Genomic DNA, 22,552 nt, shown 5'->3' on the forward strand with positions numbered 1-22,552 from the left:
ATCTGGGCCAGGAGAAGACCGACTCTGTCTAGGCCAGGAGAGGTTGGCCGACTCCTCTGCCTCTCGGCTGGGCTTCTTCCTTCTTCTCCTCCGCGATGGCCACCCGGCGGCTTCGTTCCGGAGACCTGGCTCGCTTTTGCCAGAAGTTAAACCGAGTGAAGACCCTGCAAGACGACCTCATGGAGACCTCTTTCAACCGCTGCTTGAGCACTGTCGATCTGACCCTGCTGGGCATCGGTGGGATGGTGGGCTCTGGCCTCTACGTGCTCACCGGCACGGTGGCTAAAGAGACTGCCGGACCGGCTATCGTGGTGTCCTTCATCATTGCTGGCGTCGCCTCTCTGCTGGCTGCCCTATGCTATGCCGAGTTTGGCGCCCAGGTGCCCAAGACGGGCTCGGCCTACATGTTCACCTACGTCTCGGTGGGCGAGATCTGGGCCTTTCTCATCGGTTGGAACGTCATTCTGGAGTACATGATTGGCGGGGCAGCTGTGGCCAGAGCCTGGAGTGGCTATCTGGATTCCATTTTTGACCACAGGATCAAGAACTTCACGGAGACCCACGTTGGCACTTGGCAGGTCCCCTTCTTGGCTCATTATCCGGACTTCTTGGCCTCAGGCATTGTGCTCATCGCCACGGCCTTCATTTCCTTCGGTGCCCGCTTCTCCTCTTGGCTCAACCACGTCTTCTCCGCCATTAGCATGGTGGTTATCCTCTTCATCCTGGTGATGGGATTCATCCTGGCCAAGGCTCAGAACTGGAGTGCCAGCGAAGGAGGATTTGCCCCTTATGGCATCTCTGGCATCATGGCCGGCTCGGCCACTTGCTTCTACGCCTTTGTGGGCTTCGACGTCATTGCCACGTCCAGCGAGGAGGCCCGCAACCCAGAAAAGGCCATTCCTAGGGCCATCGCCATCTCGCTGAGCCTGGCCACCGGAGCGTATATCCTTGTGTCCGTGGTGTTGACACTGATGGTACCCTGGCATTCTCTGGACCCCGATTCAGCCTTGGCCGACGCTTTCTACAAGAGAGGTTATTCCTGGGCAGGTTTCATTGTGGCCGCCGGTTCCATTTGTGGTAAGTCCCCTTATGCCTGGGGTCATCTATCTATCTATCTATCTATCTATCTATCTATCTATCTATCTATCTATCTATCTATCTATCTATCTAGTTTATTGGATTTCTTTGCCGCCCCTATTAGTATACTGTATGTAACTATGTTGGGTGTTGCAATACAGAAGCTAACAATGTGTTTGAAACTGCACCTTTAAGAATCATTTGCTAGTTGGCCATAAGAGGGAGCCAATGGTGTTCCTCTTGGGGGTGTTTATTCTAGAGAGTTATATTTGCTGTATGTATATCTTGCTGTGTTCGTTAAGCTGGTTTGTAAACCATTGTTAGGATTATATGTGTATAACTTGGACTGTATAAGTACTATTGCTTATTAGCCTATTTGTATATAAGAATATTGTTCTATTTTGTACTAAGTCTGATTCATTGACTGATTAACCCACATTGCTACATTAACTCTACTTAAAGTTTGTTGAAGGTTTATTACCTAGATATTCTAACAGCCCCTCTCTGAAGACTCGGGGAAGCTTACAACACATAAATTACAATAACATTAATCCAATTAAATTAAAATGAAACAGATATTTAAAATCCCAAATATTAAAATCAATCACACCCATTCATACAACGATCATATAAACATTCATTGGCCAGGGGCCGAGATTTAATCGCCCCAAGCCTGGCGAAATAAATGAGTCTTTAGACTCTTGCGGAAGGTGAGGATAGTGGGGATAGTACGAATCTCCGGGGGGAGCAGATTCCAGAGGGCCAGGGCCTCCACAGAGAAGGCTCTTCCCCTAGGTCCTGCCAAATGACATTGTCTAGTCTAGTTGATGGGACCTGGAGAAGGCCGACTGTGGAACCTGACCGGTCGCTGGGATTCATGCGGCAGAAGGCGGTCCCACAAGTAATCTGGTCCCGTGCCACGTGGGTACTTTCTGGATGGCAGCCTGGGTGCCATTTCTGCTCCCTCCCTCTGTGTTCTGGGTTAGCAAAAACTTCAGAAGAGAAGGATTTTGGGGTAGTGATTTCTGACAGTCAGAATGTGTGAACAGTGCAGTCAGGCAGTAGGGAAAGCAAGTAGAATGCTTGGCTGCATAGCTAGAGGTATCACAAGCAGGAAGAGGGAGATTGTGATCTCGCTGTATAGAGCACTAGTGAGACCACATTTGGAATATTGTGTTCAGTTCTGGAGACTTCACCTACAAAAAGAGATTGATCAAATTGAATGGGTGCAAAGACAGGCTACAAAAATGGTGGAAGGTCTTAAACATAAAACTGATCAGGAAAGACTTCATGAACTCCATCTATATAGTCTGGAGGACAGAAGGGAAAGGGGGGACATGATCGAAACATTTAAATGCGTTAAAGGGTTAAATAAGGTTCAGGAGAGAAGTGTTTTTAAGAGGAAAGTAAACACAAGAACAAGGGGGCACAATCTGAGGTTAGTTGGGGAAAAGATCAGAAGCAACGTGAGAAAATATTATTTGACTGAAAGAGTAGTAGATGCTTGGAACAAACTTCCAGCCGACATGGTTGGTAAATCCACAGTAACTGAATGTAAACATGCCTGGGATAAACATAGATCCATCCTAAGACAAAATACAGGAAATAGTATAAGGGCAGACTAGACGAGTCTTCAGAGAGGGGCGGCGTACAAATATAATAATAATAATAATAATAATAATAATAATAATAATAATAATAATAATAATAATAATATTGATGATGATAATGATGATGATGATAATAATAATAATAATAATAATAATAATAATAATAATAATAGATGGACCATGAGGTCTTTTTCTGCCATCAATCTTCTATGTTTCTGTGTTTCCTTTTTCTCTAGCCTTTCTCCTAATGTGGCTCTTCTAGGTGGGCTGGCACAGAGAGAGACCAAGATATTGTCCCCTTAAAGGACCAGGGATGAGCAATTTTGGGGGGCAGTCAGGCAAAGATGCAACCAGACTTGAAATCCTGGCCTTAGAAAGATTAGAACTATGAGGGTCGCCCAGAACGTAATGCACCATATTTTTTTTCTTCAACAATTATTTATTGAACACAATGAAACGTACACACCAGAAAGAATGATGTTTCTTCTACACTCCCTATTTTTCCATGTAGTCTGCGTCCTGTTCTATGGCCTTCCTCCAGCGAGACAGAAGGGCGTGTATGCCCTGTCGGTACCACTCCTTGTTCAGGTCCCAAAGCCATTTCTGCACCTCTAATGGCCTCGCCCTCTGTGCCCAGCGACTAACCGTACTTCTGTCGACTGCAGATTCTCCACAAACTGTAAACAAACATTTGTGAATGTTCCCAAAAATTTCTTTCTCCGCAGTGAGAAATTCAATGACGACACGCTGCTTGTAATGTACATCACTTACAGATGCCATTTCGAAACACTCCTGCATCTACGCTATCTGTCTGAAGAAACGCAAAATTTACGCATGCACTCCTGACCATTCAAATCATGTATATTTAAAGTTTCACATTCGTGCCATTACTGTAGGCTGAGAAAAAAAAAATTGGTGCATTACTTTCTGGGGGACCCTCATACGTCGCCTTGAACACAACTTAAGCATAGCCCATAAAAACATCTGCTACAACATCCTTCCTGTCAATGACTACTTCAGCTTCAACCACAACAATACATGAGCACACAACAGATACAAACTTAAAGTAAACTGCTCCAAACTCAACTGTAGAAAATATGACTTTACCAACTAAGTAGTTGATGCATGGAACTCACTACCAGACTCTGTAGTTTCATCACCTAACCCCTGAAACCTCACCCTTAGACTATCCACTGTTGACCTCTCCCGATTCCTAAGAGGTCAGTAAGGGGCGTGCATAAGTGCACCAGCGTGCCTTCCATCCCTTTCTTAATGTCTCCTTCTTATTAGTACCAATATCATGTATATAAACAGTGTTGTATACAAGGGTCACCCAGAAAGTAATGCACCACATTTTTTTCTCAGCCTACAGAAACATATAACAACCCCACCCACCCCACTTTGCTGTCTATCTTGACAGCTATTTCTTATATACAGTGTTCCCTCAATTTTCGCGGGGGATGTGTTCTGAGACCGCCTGCGAAAGTCGAATTTCCGCAAAGTAGAGATGCGGAAGTAAATACACTATTTTTGCCTATGAACAGTATCACAAGCCTTCCCTTAAACCCCTAAATTACAATTTCCCATTCCCTTAGCAACCATTTAGATTATTACTCACCATGTTCATTTATTAAAGTTTATTAAAAAAATACTTATTAAAGGCAGTCGAAAGTTTGGCAATGAGATATGACGACATGGGGCGGGAAAAACCGTGGTACAGGGGGGAAAACGCAAAGTATTTTTTAATTAATATTTTTGAAATATTTTTGAAAAACCGTGATATAGACTTTTTGCAAAGTTTGAACCTGCGAAAACCGAGAGAACACTGTATTATTTTACGACGCTTGGTACCAATGGTTTCATTCAGCTTCCCAAAAAGCCTCTTTACTTTGTATGTATATTCTTCTGTTTAGTTTCAACAATAGCCATTTTATATTTTTACAGTTATTTAACGTAATACCCCTGTGCACAGCTTTAGTTCTGCTTCCTCTTTTCCACCCAACTGTAAAATTCTTTCCATACCTTGTAATGTTTTGACTCAACATTATCTTTCAGTTCTTGTGTTAATTTGTCTAATTCTGCACAATCAAATTTTTTAAAATCATAATTCTTTCTGTCAGCGTTTCCTCTTTCTTCCAATTTCGGGCAATACATCTCCTGATCGCTGTCATTGTATGTTGTATAATATAGTAGTGTTCTTTTTCCCTTTTCTGGTCGATTATGCCTAGCGGGAAGATTTCAGGTTTTAACTTAAGTCCTTGTAGGGTAATTTCTTTGATCCATATCTGGAAATTGTTGTGAGTGCTCCTGGTCCACCTGAGGTCATGCCTGATTCTGAAGAGGATGAGCCAGGCCCCTCTGAAAGTGACTGGGGAGAGCCTGAGGGGGCTGATGTGACATTGGGAGAGTGGTCCCAGTCAGACAGTGAGGAAGACATGTTAGTGGAAAACAATTGGATAAATCCTCACTATAGAAGGATGGCCAGAAGGCGAGAGGAGATCCAGAGTGAAAGGCATTAATTCACAGCCTTAGCTCTTTGAGGCGTGATGTCACTTCCAGGCATTATAAAGGAAGGGGTTTGTGGGAAATGGGTGTGTGGACCTTCAACGTTCATTCCATGAAAGAGCTGAGAAACTGTGGTGTGCTTGAAAAGAAGTTCTAAAACTCCTGATCTCTGCCTCAACACATTCTATGCCGGATCTCTGTGCTAGCAAAAGCATTTGGTGAGCTACTGCTTATGTTTTGAGTAATGAAAAAAAGGGTTATCTAAGGCAGTGTTTCCCAACTTTGGCAACTTGAAGATATCTGGACTTCAACTCCCAGAATTCCCCAGCCAGCATTCGCTGGCTGGGGAGTTCTGGGAGTTGAAGTCCAAATATCTTCAAGTTGCCAAGATTGGGAAACACTGATCTAAGGATTGAGATAACAACGTAGTTTGGCGTACTTCCCAGACACAGAGTCGAAGTTGGTTTTTTAATGAGATAGAATTCTGCTTCCTATGCTACTTTTAAACTATGTGTTGCATTCATGTATCCTGCGTGAGTGAATAAAGAGTGAGTTTTATTTCTAAGAAGTGGTTTTTCGGGGAGTGGAATTTATCGGACACCCGCAAACAGAACAGGTATGGATTATTATTATGAATATGTGGAGAGAGGCGGCATACAAATCTAATAAATTATTATTATTATTATTATTATTATTATTATTATTATTATTATTATTATATTGTTTAATAATTTTACTGCTGCGAGTCCTCCGGGAGTGGGCGGCGTACAAATTTAATTAAAAAATAAATCAATAATAAATAAATCTCTCCTCCTCAGCCATGAACACCGTTCTCCTCAGCAACCTCTTCTCCTTGCCTCGGATTGTCTACGCCATGGCTGAGGACGGGCTCTTTTTCCAGGTGTTTTCCCATGTTCACCCCCGCACAAAGGTGCCCGTGGTGGCTATCGTGGTGTTCGGTTTCCTTATGTCCATCCTCTCCCTCATCTTTGACCTGGAGGCCCTGGTCCAGTTCCTCTCCATCGGCACCCTCCTGGCCTACACCTTTGTCGCAGCCAGCGTCATCATCCTGCGCTTCCAGCAGGCCAAGACTGAAGCTCAGGAGGCCGCCGGGAGGAGTGAGCCCGTCCCCGCACCGGAGGAGCCTACGGGGGCCACCGAACCCAAAGAATATGAGTCTTTCTCAGATAAGCTGCAGCTAGTGGGCAAAGAGAAGGCAGGGAGCTTGCGCGAACCAGGGCAGCTGAAGGCAGCCTTCGAGCCCTACTTGGAGTTCCTCAGTGATTTCTACCCTGGCGAAGTGGTCACCATAGCCGTGGTGGTGCTGATGGTGTCGGCCCTCAGCTTGGCATGCGTCCTGGTCTTTGGAGAGGCACAGCTCCACCTGCCCACCTGGAGTTACGCCTTGCTCATCGTCCTCTCCAGCCTGGCTTTGATGGGCAGCCTCATCCTCATCAGCGTCCATGAACAGAAGCCAACCAGTCGGACCTTCCAGGTGAGGGAGGTGGGCTCGGGGGTTGCCATGCTCCGATCCTAGAGGGGAGGTGGTATGTGTTGTGGTTGGCTGACAGCCAGCTCCTCTGGTAACAGATTTGGAACTGGATGAGCTGGGTCTGTCAGCTGGGTCCGTCAGCAGCTCCCTGTTGCTGGTCGGTGTTCTGTGCACAGCCCTCAAAGTGAAACCCCCGACTCAAAAATCCTTTATTTCATGAATAAATCAAACTCTTTATTGATAGAAGCACACATAACGAAAAGCAGATTTTAAACTGCGAGGGAAAAGGAGTTATCTTTTTCTTCGGAGCTAAACATAAACAGGAAAGGTGCCCAAATCGGCCTAATCAGCATTCCTTAGATAACAAATCCATTTATCATTTAAACATATGAATTTCCTCACCGAAGTCCAGGCCAACAACCATCCAGGAGAGAATGCCTTTTATTGAGGCAGAAATCATGGTTTTAGGTCTTATTCAACCATACCAGGGGGATTGCCAGAGGAAGCAGAGGGCGAGAGTGATGGAGAAAGTGACTTGAGTGAGCCTGAGGATCCACTAGAGGGGGCTGATGCGACAATGGGGGAGTGGTCCCAGTCAGAGGATGAGGAGGACATTAGAGTGGAGAGTCAGTGGATAGACTCTCACTATAGGAGATTGCTCAGAGGGCGAGAGGAGATACATAGTAAAAGATATTAGTGAATTGATGTAACTTCCAGGCAGTATAAAGTCAAAGGATCTTGGAAAATGGGGTGTGGAGATTCAACATCATTCAATGGGAGAGATGTTAGACTGGGGGGTGGGGTGCTTGAACGGAGCTTTAAAATAATGATTTCTGCTTCAAAAAGTCAATCCTTGTTGGACGCTGTGCTACGGAAAGCTTTGCTGAGCAGACACATATGTTTAAGTAAATGAATGGGATTTATTTCAGGAATGTAGATAAGAATGAGTTTCACCAATGAGTGCCTTCCGTCCCCTGTCCTATTGTTTCTCTTTTGCTAGTATCATGTATATACATATTATTATATCTTTATATACCACCAAGATGTAGGTGATAAAACAAATACGTGCAGCTCTATTTTCACCATTGGAATGCCATTTCCCCCCTCCCCAGCTCTAGGTAGGAACCCAGTACTGGGTACTAGGTACATCTAGCCTAACAAAGAGAAGAATTAGGGGTGATTCCATAGCTGTCAACACCTGAGGGCAGGAGAAGAAGCTCCCAAAAGATCCAACCTAGAATGAAGGAGAAATTTCCTGATAGTGAGAACAATGAACCAGTTTGCTGCATTTTCTTAATTTCTCCAGAAGTTCTGGGTGCTCCACCAGTTTTTAAGAAAAGTTAGGACAACCATATGTCTGCAAAGGAATAAGAATTCCTGCCTTAGACAGAGGGGGTGGGAGTGTGGGTTGACTTCCAAGGCCCTTCAAGGCCTAGGACAGTGATGGCGAACCTATGGCATGGTGTCGGGCAAATAAAAAGGAAGAAGAAACTGCTATGGTTTAGTAGTGATATAAGGGATATATTCAATGAAAAAAAGTCTGCCTATAGGAGATATAAAGAGCCTGGAAGTATAGCTGACAGAGAGGTATATAAAATGAGACAGAATGAGGTGAAACAGATAATATATGCTGCTAAAGCCTCAAAAGAGGAAGAAATTGCCAAATCTGTGAAGAAGGGGGATAAAACCTTCTTCAGATATATTAGTGATAGGAAGAAGAAAAACTGCAGCATCACAAAGCTTAATACTGGGGACAATACATACATTGATGGGAATAAGGAGGTCGCTGACCATTTGAATAGCTACTTCTGTTCAGTTTTCTCAGAAGGCAGCTTACAATATAATACTATGGGTTGCTTCCAGCTATAGGGATTCAGCTCCAGTGATCTTAAAGGCTGATGTCTTAGAAGAATATGAACGATTAAAGAAAAATAAGGCAATGGCTCCAGATGGCATCCACCCCAGAGTTCTTAAAGAACTCAGATCTGTCATTGCTACCCCTCTGACTGGTTTATTTAACCAATCCCTTTTAACAGGAGATGTTCCTGATGATTGGAGAATGGCCAGTGTTGTGCCTATTCACAAGAGGTTTGGTAGGGAAGGTTCGCCTATTTGCTAATGACTCTAAAGTGTGCAATAGGGTTGATATTCCTGGAGGCATCTGTAATATGGTAAATAATTTAGCTTTACTAGATAAGTGGTCAAAGCAATGGAAACTGCAGTTTAATGTTTCCAAATGTAAAAATAATGCACTTAGGCAAAAGGAATCCTCAATCTGAGTATTGTATTGGCAGTTCTACGCTAGCAAAAACTTCAGAAGAGAACGATTTAGGGGTAGTGATTTTTGACAATCTCAAAATGGGTGAACAGTGCAGTCAGGCAGTAGGGAAAGTAAGTAGAATGCTTGGCTGCATAGCTAGAGGTATAACAAGCAGGAAGAGGGAGATTGTAATACCGTTGTATAGAGCGCTGGTGAGACCACATTTGGAATACTGTGTCCAATTCTGGAGACCTCACCTGCAAAAAGATATTGATAAAATTGAACGGGTCCAAAGACGGGCTACAAGAATGGTGGGAGGTCTTAAGTATTAAACTTATCAGGAAAGACTTCATGAACTCAATCTGTATGAGCCGCGGTGGCGCAGCAGGTAGAGTGCTGTACTGCAGGCCACTGAAGCTGACTGTAGATCTGTAGGTCAGCGGTTCAAATCTCATCACCAGCTCAAGGTTGACTCAGCCTTCCATCCTTGCAAGGTGGGTAAAATGAGGACCCAGATTGTGGGGGCAATAGGCTGGTTCTGTTAAACAGTGTGATCATTAACATGTTGTGAGCCATCCTGAGTCTGAGGAGAAGGGCGGCATGAAAATCGAATAAATAAAAATAGTCTGGAGGACAGAAGGAAAAGGGGGAACATGATCAAAACATTTAAGTATGTTAGAAGGTTAAATAAGGTTCAGGAGGGAAGTGTTTTTAATAAGAAAGTGAACACAAGAACAACCACAATCTGAGGTTGGTTGGGGGAAAGATTAGAAGTAACGTGAGAAAATATTATTTTACTGAAAGAGTAGTGGATGCTTCGAAGAAATTTCCAGCAGACGTGGTTGGTAAATCCACAGGAACTGAATTTAAACATGCCTGGGATAAACATATATCCATCCTAAGATAAAATACAGGAAATAGTATAAGGGCAGACTAAATGGACCAGGAGGTCTTTTACTGCCATCAGTCTCCTATGTTTCTGTCACAGGTGGCACCCGGAGCTATATCTGCTGGCATGGGAGCCCTTGCCCTAGCCCAGCTGCAACATGCATGTATGTGCCAGCCAGCTGATTCTTGGCTCACACAGAGGCTCTGGGAGGGCGTTTTTGGCTTCCAGAGAGTTTCCAAGGGGAAGGCATTTTTACCCTCCCTTGGCTTCATGGAAGCCTTTGGAGCCTGGGGAAGGCAAGACATGAACCTACTGGGCCCACAATAAGTTGGGAAGCGGGCCCTTTCTGGCCTCCAAAGGGCCTCCAGGGATTAAGGGGCGTACATAAGTGCACTAGCCTGCCTTTCATCCCCTGTCCAATTGTCTCTCCTTATCTCATATCTCATATATCTTTTCTTCCTATCATATATCTTCTCCTCTACTTTTATATCTTTTCTTTATATATAATACTTCATGTCTATCCTCTTCAATATGTATTGTGTATTGGACAAAATAAATGAAGGAAGGAAGGAAGGAAGGAAGGAAGGAAGGAAGGAAGGAAGGAAGGAAGGAAGCTGTTTTCACCCACCCACGGCATTGAATTATGGGTGTGGGCATTCGTGCATGTGTACACACACTTTCTGCCCCCAAGGGAAAAAAAGCTCCCCAATCACTGGCCTAGGATTATTATGACCCCTGCCCTCCTTCCTTTCCAGCTTCCTCTGGTGCCACTGACGCCTGCCATGAGCATCTTCATCAACCTCTTCCTCATGCTGAAGCTCAGCTACATGACCTGGCTGCGTTTCTCCATCTGGTTGCTGGCAGGTAAGTGCAAAAAATATGCCCACGTTACACCAACACTCCGCGGTCTGCATTGGTTGCCGATCAGTTTCCGGTCACAATTCAACGTGTTGATTATGACCTACAAAGCCCTTCATGGCATCGGACCAGAATATCTCCGGGATCACCTTCTGCCGCACGAATCCCAGCAACCAGTTAGGTCCCACAGTTGGACTTCTCCGGGTCCCGTTGACTAAACAATGTTGTTTGGCGGGACCTAGGGGAAGAGCCTTCTCTGTGGCGTCCCCAGTCCTCTGGAACCAGCTCCCCCCAGAGATCAGAATTGCCCCCACCCTACTTGCCTTTTGTAAGCTCCTTTAAAACTCACCTCTGTCGCCAGGCATGGGGAAATTGAGATATTCCTTTCCCCCCAGGCCTATACAATTTATGCATGGTATGTTTATATGTTTGTTTGATTTTTAATAAGGGTTTTTAGTTATTTTAAATATTAGATTTGTCATATGCTGTTTTATTATTGTTGTTAGCCGCCTCAAGTCTATGGAGAGGGCTGGCATACAAATCTAATTGATAGATAGATAGATAGATAGATAGATAGATAGATAGATAGATAGATAGATAGATAGATAGATAGATAGATAGTGGTGGCACCTGAAAATGGGGGGCTGGAAGAAACATAGAAGCAGGATCACACCTGTGACGTGGACTGGGACAGGGGTGGCATCTAAAACAAGGCCAGGCAGAGACCCTGGCAAGGAGGTCAGAAAGGTTAAGGCCCTTTCCTCTTGGTCATTTGGGGCACCCGTATCTTGGCTACCACATGATGGTCTCCCTCCCTCTGTACGGCCAACCTCTGAAAGCCTGATGCATTTTCAGCATAAGTAGTCCTTGTTTTACGACTATACGTGAGCCCGGTGTTTATGTCACTAGGTAGAAAATTTGTTAGGCAAGTTTTGCTCTGTTTTAGCTATTTTTCTTGCCACACTGGTGAAGCAAATCACTGCAGTGGTTAAATTGGTAACCTGGCCATTAAGCGAACCTTGGTTTTCCCAGTGACTTCGTTTGTCCAAAGATTGCAAGCTATGATCACAGCGGGACACCCCCACGACAAGTGGTGTCAGTATGAACAAGCTGTCAAGTTTCCAAATGTAAATCACGTGGATGCCACAATGGCCATACGTGTGAAAAATATCATCATCATCATCATCATCATCATCATCATCATCATCATCATCATCATTTATTAGATTTGTATGCCGCCCTTCTCCAAAGACTTGGGGTGGCTCACAAAATACAAAAAAAACAGCATGACAACAAATCTAATTAATTAAAAATTACTACCTAAAATCCCATATATATTAAAATCAGTAAACCAACAAATTCACAACCACACATTACATCTCACAGACAGGAGAAGGGGGCTTGATCAATTGCCCCACGACTGGTGACATAAATGAGTCTTGAGACTCTTGCGAAAGGCGAGGAGGGTGGGGGCAGTGCGGATCTCTGGTGGGAGCTGATTCCAGAGGGTTGGGGCCACCACAGAGAAGGCTCTTCCCCTGGGCCCCACCAGACGACATTGTCTGGCCAGCGGGACCCAGAGAAGACCAACTCTATACGACCTAACCGGTTGGTGGGACTCATACGGCAGAAGGCGGTTCCGCAAGTAATCTGGTCCGATGCCATGAAGGGCTTTATAGGTCCTAAACAACACTTTGAATTGTGTCCAGAAACCAATCGGCAACCAATGCAGTCTGTGGAGTGTTGGAGAAACATGGGTGTATCTGTGAAGACCCATGACCGCTCGTGCGGCTGCATTCTGCACGATTTGAAGTTTCCGAACACTCTTCAGAGGAAGCTCCATATAGAGAGCATTGCAGTAGTCAAACCTTGAGCTGATGAGCAGAGACTCCCTGTCCAAATAGGGCCGCAACTGGTGCACCAGGTGAACCTGGGCAAATGCCCCCCTTGCCACAGCCAAAAGATGATGTTCTAACATCAGCTGTGGATCGAGGACACCCAAGTTGCAGACCCTCTCTGAGGGGTTCAATAATCCCCCCCCCAGGGTAATGGACGGACAGATGAGATTGTCCTTGGGAGGCAAAACCCACAGCCACTCCATCTTGTCATGGTTAAGTTTGAGTATGTTGGCACTCATCCAGACCCCAACAGCCTCCAGGCACTGGCACATCACTTCCACTGCTTCACCGAGTGGGCACGGGGTGGAGATGTACAACTGGGTGTCATCAGCATACTGATGACAATTCAGCCCGTGTCCTCGGATGATGTCACCAAGTGGTTTCATGTAGATATTAAACAGCAAGGGGGAGAGAACAGACCCCTGAGGAACCCCACAAGGGAGGAACCTATGGGTTGATCTCTGACGCCCCACTAACACCGACTGTGACCGATCGGAGAGGTAGGAGAACCACCGTAAAATGGTGCCTCTCACTTCCAACCCCTTTAGTTGGCACAGAAGGATACCATGGTCGATGGTATTGAAAGCCGCTGAGAGGTCAAGAAGCACCAGGACAGAGGATAAACCCCTATCCCAGGCTCACCAGAGATCATCCATCAGCGCAACCCAAACTTTTTTCAGTGCTGTTGTAATTTGGGTCACTAAATGAACTATTGTAAATCAAGGACTACCTGCACTCGTGGTGTCATCGGTCCCCCCCCCCCCATGAGATAACTCTGGACCGCCTGTTTTGATAAGAAAGTACCTCAGCAAAGTTATGGGCTGGGCAGGAAAGATGGTTCTGCAAGGTGAGATTGAAAGGGGCTGTTGTGGTTCGCTGTCCAAATAATCATGGACTCAGAGGACATGGGAGGTGCGGCACAGACGTCCTGTGTTTCTGGCACCTGAGATGGACAGTGAAGAAGATGAGGGGTCAGGGTCAGAGCAACAGCCAGGGCCTGCTGTACTTCCTGGGATGAATGAGTCAGCACTTCCTGTCAGGAATGAATCAGCACTTCCTGTCTTGAGTGACTCAGAGGAAGAGGAGGAGCCTCTTCTGGATGCCAGGGCGCGAAGGGCATCTAAGAGACTTGAATGGTTGGCTAAGTTGGCTAAGAGGAAAGTCACTCATGAGTAGTTCTGCTGGGTAATGGGTCACAACCGCACACTATTTAAGGGTGAGGCACCCCCCTAACCCCCCCCCCCCCCGGTTGCAGAAAACAGCATCGTTCATTTCAGAATCATCCCGTCTTGGCTCTTGCATTCACTTTGGCTTTCAAAAGACATTGTTCTTAGCTTTGCTAATGAGCTTCGGTCTTCCAGTTAACTCTTTCTACAGCTGGTAATTATTACCGGGTTTATCTTCGCCCTGGGATTTTGGCCACTTTGCTAGATTTGCTTCTCCCTTTGAAAAGACCCAAAAGACTCTTACAATACTGAGATTTTTGTAACTATTAAATAATCCTTTTATTAGTTAGACAATTTGTGTGCATCTGATTATTAGGGCTCGGCACTAAGACAAAACAGGGGCTCCGGCAGCTTCCATGGGGCGCCTCAAAGCTGGGCTGCCCAGGCTTGAGGGATGCAGCCCCTTGGAGCTTCTTTCTGGGATTGGAGTGGGGGCTGATCTGTCTCTCCTTTGTTGTCCTTCCAGGCCTGCTGGTCTACTTCAGCTACGGCATCTGGCACAGCAAAGAGAACCTGCGGGACTCCCCAACACAGGAGGTCCGAGCCCGCTACGTCATCTTCCCTAGTAGCAGCCTGGAGGAGACCGTGCAGACGGTGCAGCCTAGGACGGAGCCGGCCCAGGGCCTGCCAGATGCCCAGGAGAGTGGCGAAGAAGCCAAGAGATGACCTGGGAAGATCCAGCAGAGACCACGCTTCCCTCGTTCCCTCCCTCCTCCGTCCCACCCGTTGCTCTCCGGTCTGGGCAGAGAAGAGTGCAGGCAGGAAAGCTTGGGGAGAAATCAACCTTTTACTGCCAAGGGTGTGTGTGTGGAATGCCCCCACTGCTTTTCTTTACCTGGCCTGGCTCCTCTGACCAGAAGAATGGACTCATCCATTTCCCGGATACCCTTGAGAAACGGCTTCTTCGCTTGTGCCCCAGGTTTGCAGCCCAGCTCAGCCGCTTTCATCCAGCAAAGGAATCCCATGCCTCCTTTGTGCCATCCGTTTGCTCCCCTCCCTCTCTGACCTGCTCTCCAAAACGCATTGCCTGGCCAGTGCCATTCTGGGCTCTCAATTAAATCAGCGAAGAAAGCAGGGCGCGTTATGTACGCCAGGACACTGCCCATTTGCTGGGCTCCTGCAGGGCAGGGACAGGGCTGTCAGATTGACAGACTAACTCTGAGACGAGCTGATTTTCCATTTTGTCTCTCAAACAGAGTCCCTGATCACTACCAAAGGCGATCCCAGCACATCCGAGACCCCAAGCATCTCTCTCTTGCACTAGAACAGTGATGGCGAACCTATGGCACAGGTGCCACAGGTGGCACGCGAAGCCATATCTGTAGGGCATGTGAGCCGTTGCCCTACGTCAGCTCTAATGTGCATGTGGGTACCAGCCGGCTGATTTTCAACTTCCCTGGAGGCTCTGGGAGGGCATTTTAGGCTTCCAGAGAGTCTCCGAGCAGATGAGGGAAGGAATTTTTGCATCTGGAGCCTGACGAGGGCAAAAGATGAGCCAACCAGGCCCACCAGAGTTTGGAAAATGGGCTGTTTCAGGCCTCCACACAGGGCCTCCGATGGGGGGGGGAGGCCATTTTAGCTGTCTCCAGGCATTGAATTATGGGTATGGGCAATAGCACATGTACACGCGCTTTCAACACCTGAGGTTCGCCATCACTGCAGGAGCAGGTGTTAAAAAGTGTGGCGAACATACATCCTGCACAAGCCCGGGCCTCGGATGGTACCCTGATGCGAGGGGACAGCCTTGGGGGAGGCAGCACCACAGAGAGAGGGGGGGAGGCAGAGAGAGAGAGAGCAGGGGAAGCAGTAGGGCCCACCAACTGCAACAGGGCATTGAGCAAACCAAGGCTGGTCAAAGAAGTCAGCATGGCATCCTCGGTCAGGCGTTAGAAGGTCCTTCAATTCTATGATGATTATTTTGATTTATTTTTTTTAACTCTCTCTTCTCCTGGTCCAAGGGTAGGCAAAGTTGGCTCTTCTATGACTTGTAGACTTCAACTCCCAGAATTCCTGAGCCGATCATGCTAGCTCAGGAATTCTGGGATTTGAAGTTCACATGTCATAGAAGAACCAACTATGCCTACCCCTGTCCTGGACAGTCCTAGAGAAGGGGTCTTCAACTTTGGCAACTTGTGGACTTCAACTCCCAGAGTTCTGGAAGTCCACAAGTCTTCCAAGTTGCCAAGGTTGGAGGCCCCTGCTGTAGAGCAAAGCAGCCCCAATGTGGAGAGAAAAAAGGGTGGAGAGAGATAGATGGATGAGCAAAAAAGGCCAAGGCTGGACTTCTCCAAAAACATAAGGCAAAGATTAGAATGGATGCCTCCTCGTTTCCTCGCAGAAGCCAGGAAAAAAAGAGAATGGCCGGGTTCACACAATGCCCTGCCCCAAGGGGATCTTGGCTTTGCCAAATACCCAAAACGACCCCAATGTAGGTTAGCGCCACCGGCTAAATCACATGCAACCGACACACGGATGTAGGCCACCATGCTACAATTCTCCCGGCTGGACCCGTGGGATAGATACAGCCAGCTTGTCATCGTCCTGGCTTTGCGTGCTTTGCGAACAAGGCCGTCTCAGGCGGCTCTGTGTTTTGGACCATGTAGGCTTTCTGAGGCCCTTTTCTGGAGGAACTCTGCTGGTAGAAAAGGCGCTCGGAACTAGCCTGGGCTGCAGGGTTTGCCTGCCTCCTGCAGGACTGCAAGGGGGCTGCCCTCCCACACAGGCTCTCAGCCAACGGGGCCACAGCACATGCTCCCCAGAGGGTGCACAGAACACATAGGAGTCTCCCGTGAGAAGAGGCTGCCTCTAGGTCCAAGGAGGAGGGGCCGGCGCAGGGTGGAAACAACATTTGGGGGAAAAGGAAATGCCTGCTAGGACTTCTGAAGCAGTGGGGTGCGGAGAGAAGACTGAAGTCAGATTTCATTTTGGGACAATAATGGAGAGGAAGCTCCTGCTTCCCTTTTTGCAGTTTTCCTCGCGGGGAGGGGGTGGCAATTCAGGGTTTGTCCTGTCTGGCAGCCCTTTCCCCTTTCCCACTGCGCACTTCCTCCGCTTCCTGCTTAACTGTGTGCTGAGTGTGTGTGTGTGCGCCTTGGCCACATCCTCCTCCTTTTCCGTTGTGTGTGGTGACTTTGTTGCAGTGGTGTTTGGCCAAGAAGCCAGCCCACCAACGATTAAAAAAAAGACTCGTTATCTGCCGGGCAAGCAAATTTAATCAAGTGATGTTGTGCAGATTATTTCAGCCGGCAATGTAGCGTGCAGGCAGTCTTTCGCTCCCCCCACCCTTTGAAAATCCTAAATCCACACCTTGTAAGCGACAAAAAGGGAATGGTGTTAAATACATAGAGGAGGAGTCCTCTCGTGTATTTTTTAACTCTCTCTTCTCCTGGACCAAGGGTAGACAAATACCCTACCCAGCAAAGGGGTGGCGTTTCCCAGCTCTACCGTTTTGGGAGAGTGCACCCTTTGCACATCACTCCAAAGACAGAGGGCAAGGCCTTGTGCCCACCATGCTCGCCTCCAGCCCCCTGGCTCAGAGGTGCCTCAAGGCTGAGCTCTGCCACCACGTGGCTCTCCCTTCCTTCCCACTTGGCTGATTACCCCACAACGGCCCTCACAAGACATTTTAATAAGGTTGAGTTTGAGTAGGAAACTTCTTAAAGAATCCCGCTTCTGCGTAAAGTTAAAAGGCTGAATAGAATAGGCTTTATTTATTTATTTTTTTAAAAAAATATCACATCATTCTTTCTATAAAACAGTGGCTTTTAAGAAACTCTCCATAAGCTTTTTTTGCAGCCACCTGGTGGCATTCAAAGGACTGTAGCAGCACTGAGCATCAAACACATTTCTCCCATGCGTTCCTCTGGCCTTCAAAACCCAGGAATTAAACAAAACAAAACAAAACTAGGGGACTAGCTAGTTAAATGGCCTGATCAGTTAGTTAATGGCCACATAGCGAGCAGTTCCGGTTACTTCATTCTCAAGGGGAACAAAAAAAAAAAACCAAAGAACTTGCTAATTCTTTTAAACTGGTGTGTAACTTCCATTCTCGCAATGCCAGATTGAGGTCACTTCCTGATTCCAATCTATTAGGAACTAACGGGATGCATTTAAGGCTGCTTTCAAACCCCGTGCTCCATAGCTTTTATTAATTTCTGCATCAAAGCATACTTGGAGGTACCTTATTTATTTATTTATTTATTTATTTATTGGATTTGTATGCCGCCCCTCTCCATAGACTCGGGGCGGCTAACAACAATGATAAAAACAGCATGTAACAATCCAATCCAATACTAAAATAACTTAAAAAAAACTTATCATAAAAACCAAGCATACATACAGACATACTGTGACCTACAAAAGCTTATGGAATAACAGACCTTTATTTAAATAATTTAATAATTTAAATTTAAATTATTACTAGATTTCTTGCTTTTTTTAAAATTTAAAAAACCCTACTTTCTGAGGCGTCTTCTCTTCTAAAGCAGATTCATGGCATAGAAAGAATATTAATCTTTCCTCACTGGCCCATTTTTCTGTTGAAGCATATAAAGACCCCTTATGCTACTTCACCTGGTGAATTTTTATTTATTTACTAAACACCCCGTGCCCTCTTGGGTCATTGTTTTAGAAATATTTCCTTGCCAGATTTCTCAGTCTCTAAAGCACTTGAAAAGTTCTTATAAATTCAAGATGACATTCTGAGATGTATTGGCCTTGGAAGTAGCCCATGATGAATTGTATAGCACAATCAAACTTTGACCATGGTAAATATGTTAATTTTTATGTCATAAAATATTGTCTGAAATTTGCCAAAGGTCAGTTCCACAAGACCTGTGTGTCCCAGATTTTGGAGACAACATACTGTAAGTTAGCCCATCTGAGATATACAGGCTGGAAAAGGTTTTGGCTTACAATGTACCTTTTCCGACCCAGTTAAAGATTTTACAGACACCAGAGTTTTAGTGGGATGTATAGATTTAGATTTATTTATTTAATTAATTTATATGGCCGCCCATCTCGCACAAAGTGATTCTGGGCAGATTACATCAAGCATAGCAACAATACAATATTTCTGTGACAAGACTGGCAAAATTTGAAAGTTTACAAAAATAAAAAAATTAAAAGAGAACTGGTGTGAGATACATTATTTACTACGAAGAGCCCCATATCGAGGAAACAGCATGGGCGGAATCCACTGCTTGATCCACACATTTTTGGGTGGTGGGGGTACCAGAGGTGGGCTGCTAAGATAGCACGGTGACGTGTGCTTGCCCCCGTGGCTCTGAGTGCTAGCGGAGTCCACCGCAATTCTGCTACGGCACCTGGGCAGGTAGCGAAATCACGCGCGGACACACAGGGGCACCCAGTAGCGTAATTGCACTGGACTCCACTAGCACTCAGAGCCACGGGGGTGAGCACACGTCACTGTTCCACCTTAGCAGCTCACCTCTGGGGAGGGGGCTTCTTGCTGCTTTCTACATCTTTCTCTCGGCCCCATCCTTCAATATGGCTTGGAGCTGACCCTACGTACCCGGAAAGCCGTGGACCCAGACCCACCCCTAAATTTCACTACAGTTGTGTAAAGATCCCTTAACAAGGGTAGGGGGGTTGTGGATGGCCTCCCCCAAAGCAGAAGCTCTCCAGCAGGGGTGAGGTCACCTTCCCCTCCTCTGGCCATCTGCCTGAGGTGTGTGTGGGGGTGGTGGAAACAACTTCCTCTGTGACAATGTCCAGCCAGGAAGTCTGCTCTACAATCCTGGAAACCGGAAATGCTTTCAGGGGAAAGGTGCGCAGATTGCAGAAGAGGAAGAGCCAATATCGAGGGATGGCACAGGAAACAATTTGGCTAAAAGTACCCGCACCAGATTTTTGGATAGAAGAGCAAAGTTCCCAAACTCTGTAGAACGAGAAGGAACGAATGCGTCCAAAGTTCTTTCCCAGATTTTTATCGGCTTCCTGCTAGCCTCAATTGAGGACCGTTCGGACAACCCGCCTAAGTCAGATCACTGGAGGGTTTTGCGGCCTCGGAGGGAAAATTGCTAGGAGCGCGTTTGCCACCTCTCCTGTCAATGGATCCCCAAGTGTTGCTATAAGCAGGGTACCACGATCTTTGCAAGGAGAGCCCTACAGCAATCATTTGGTGTATTAAAAGTCAGCATTTCACACAACATGCTGGTTCTGCCACAAAGAGAAGCACGCAGGTGGGGAGGGGGTCGCAAGGCCTGAACCTCTATCGTGCACTGCCAGGCGTTTCACAGGGGTGCTGCCATTCGGGACGTCCACAAGAAAAGGCTGGTCTGTCCAGAGCCACCAGGAATGATTTTAGGAAACCTGCAAATGTGAGAAGGTGACAAGGAATAATGGATCGAAGCCGAACAAGGAGAGATTCAAAACCTGGAAATAAGGAGGAATTTTTTGACAGACAGAACAATTAACTGATGGAACAGAAAGAATATTTATCTTTCCTCACTGGCCCATTTTTCTGTTGAAGCATATAAAGACCCCTTCACCTGGTGCATTTATATTTATTTACTAAACACCTCGTGCCCTCTTGGGTCATTGTTTTAGAAATATTTCCTTGCCAGATTCTTCAGTCCCTAAAGCACTTGAAAAGTTCTTAAAAATTCAAGATGACAAACTCCCCCTTTCCTTCTAATCAGCTGGGACTTGGAAGGCAGAGAATAGCTGGGGGCAGGGGCAGGCAGAAGTGGTTATTTACCAATTCTCCGAACTATTTCTGATACTGGTTCTCTAGAACTGTTCAGAACCGGCTGAACCCCACCTCTGATGGGGAGCCCCACATTTAGGGCATCCAGCCCTGCGTAGACGAGCCCGTTCCCCAGAGAAATGAAGTTGTTTGCTGCACCTTTGAAAGTTTCCTTCTTAACAAGCGAGTGGTTCCATCGTGGTGGATCAGAAGGCTTGGGAAAAGGTCTTGGACAGCCTCACACGCTTGGACAAAGTCCTGCTTCACCACAATTGCCTGAAAAGTGAACCCAAGAACAAGGAGGCACAATCTGAGGTTAGTTGGGGGAAAGGTTAGAAGCAACATGAGAAAATATTATTTTACGGAAAGATTCGTAGATGCTTGGAACAAACTCCCAGCAGACGTGGTTGGTGAATCCATAGTCACTGAATTGAAACATGCCTGGGATAAACATAGATCCATCCTAAGATAAAATACAAGAAATAGTATAAGGGCAGAGTAGATGGACCAGGAGGTCTTTTTCTGCCGTCAATCTTCTATGTTTCCATGTTTAATAATAAAATAAAATAATAAATTATTTAAATAAAATAAAGTAGATTAAAATAAAATAAAATAAAGTAGATTAAAATAAAACAAAATAAAGTATATATAAAATAAAATAAACAAGTAGGCTTTGAGGTTAGTTGGGGGAAAGATCAGAAGCAACGTGAGAAAATATTATTTTACGGAAAAAGTCGTAGATGCTTGGAACAAACTTCCAGCAGATGTGATTGGTAAATCTACAGTAACTGAATTTAAACATGCCTGAAATAAACATACAGTGGTACCTCTACCTAAGAACAACTCTACTTACGAACTTTTCTAGATAAGAACCAGGTGTTCAAGATTTTATTGTCTCTTCTCAATGTTCTGCCTGGCTAATGCAATTAGCCACCCATGAGCACAGAATTGAGTCAAACACACGACAGGAGGGCAATTGAATCAAGAAAGTACAAAGGCTAAACACCTGTTTGAATGCAAGACCAATTACTGTATTACAAGTCCCTAAAAATTAGAATTACTCACACAAAAGTTCACCTGACACGATTAGGCTTGTGCCAGAGCAAAGGAGTGATTTATGAGGCAATAAAGTCAGAGTTCCACATTCAAATCCGCACAGCCTTTTCCTGCTTGAGTGTCACAGAATTCACAGAAATCCAAAACAGAGTGCAAACAACACTGCACAAGCTTCTTTCTTCCAAAAACACCAATAATAAATACCCATGCCCAGCACTCCAACCCTCCCTTTTTTATCATGGTTTGAACAGCGTCATTAAACTCTGAACAACTGCATTCCATTATCTGTTTTTACGCCTGCGCAGCTGTTCCTGCCTTCCCAAGATCCTGCACATGCAGGGATTCAAGATAGGGTTATTCTGAGTTTGAGGACCCTTTAGCTGGGGGGCTAGTTGGGAGGAGCTGGCTGCACCCATTCCCCTGTCTGTCACTTCCTCCTCACTGGCTTCCTCTGCCTGTGATTTGGCTTCATTGTCTGAGGCATCTTGTTGCAACCACACTGGTCTTCTATAAACAGATGACACCATCTGTTCAGGAGCTGTCCTGAACACTCAAGAACCATTTTTCACTTACAAACCCGAGCCTCCGAAACTGTAACCGGAAAAGGCAGGGAGAAGCCTCCGTGGGGCCTCTCTTGGAATCTCCTGGGAGGAAACAGGGCCAGAAAAGGCAGGGAGAAGCCTCTGTGGGGCCTCTCTAGGAATCTCCTGGGAGGAAACAGGGCCTCCACCCTCCCTGTGGTTTCCCCAATTGCACATATTATTTGCTATTACATTGATTCTTATGGGAAAAATTGCTTCTTCTTACAAACTTTTCTACTTAAGAACCTAGTCACAGAACGAATTAAGTTTGTACGTAGAGGTACCACTGTACATCCATCCTAAGATAAAATACAGGAAACAGTATAAGGGCAGACTAGATGGACCAGGAGGACTTTTTCTGCTATGTTTCTAAAAGAGGAATTCTGGGCTG

At 45.9% G+C, this 22,552-nt stretch overlaps 2 protein-coding genes across 4 annotated transcripts in view; one reads left to right on the forward strand and one right to left on the reverse strand.

Moving 5' to 3' along the window:
• Nucleotides 1-18,935, forward strand: SLC7A4 (solute carrier family 7 member 4). Its single transcript, XM_070762426.1, has 4 exons — nt 1-1,077; nt 6,011-6,687; nt 10,589-10,697; nt 14,282-18,935. The coding sequence occupies exons 1-4, from the start codon at nt 96-98 to the stop codon at nt 14,479-14,481; spliced, it is 1,968 nt and encodes a 655-aa protein (XP_070618527.1). The 5' UTR covers nt 1-95; the 3' UTR covers nt 14,482-18,935.
• LRRC74B (leucine rich repeat containing 74B) overlaps nt 18,775-22,552 on the reverse strand; it is a 27,233-nt gene continuing 23,455 nt past the window's right edge. For 2 of the 3 annotated variants that reach the window (XM_070762430.1, XM_070762429.1), the window contains 2 exons: nt 20,684-20,800; nt 18,775-20,148 (listed from right to left, as the gene is read on the reverse strand). In XM_070762430.1, coding sequence (XP_070618531.1) covers nt 20,140-20,148; nt 20,684-20,800 — 126 coding nt within the window. In that variant the 3' untranslated portion in view covers nt 18,775-20,139. The remainder of the gene's footprint in view (nt 20,149-20,683; nt 20,801-22,552) is intronic. The other variant, XR_011559965.1, reaches the window with a different exon arrangement.

The sequence above is a fragment of the Erythrolamprus reginae genome, chromosome 10 (assembly GCF_031021105.1).
Source record: "Erythrolamprus reginae isolate rEryReg1 chromosome 10, rEryReg1.hap1, whole genome shotgun sequence".
Taxonomy (NCBI): domain Eukaryota; kingdom Metazoa; phylum Chordata; class Lepidosauria; order Squamata; family Dipsadidae; genus Erythrolamprus; species Erythrolamprus reginae.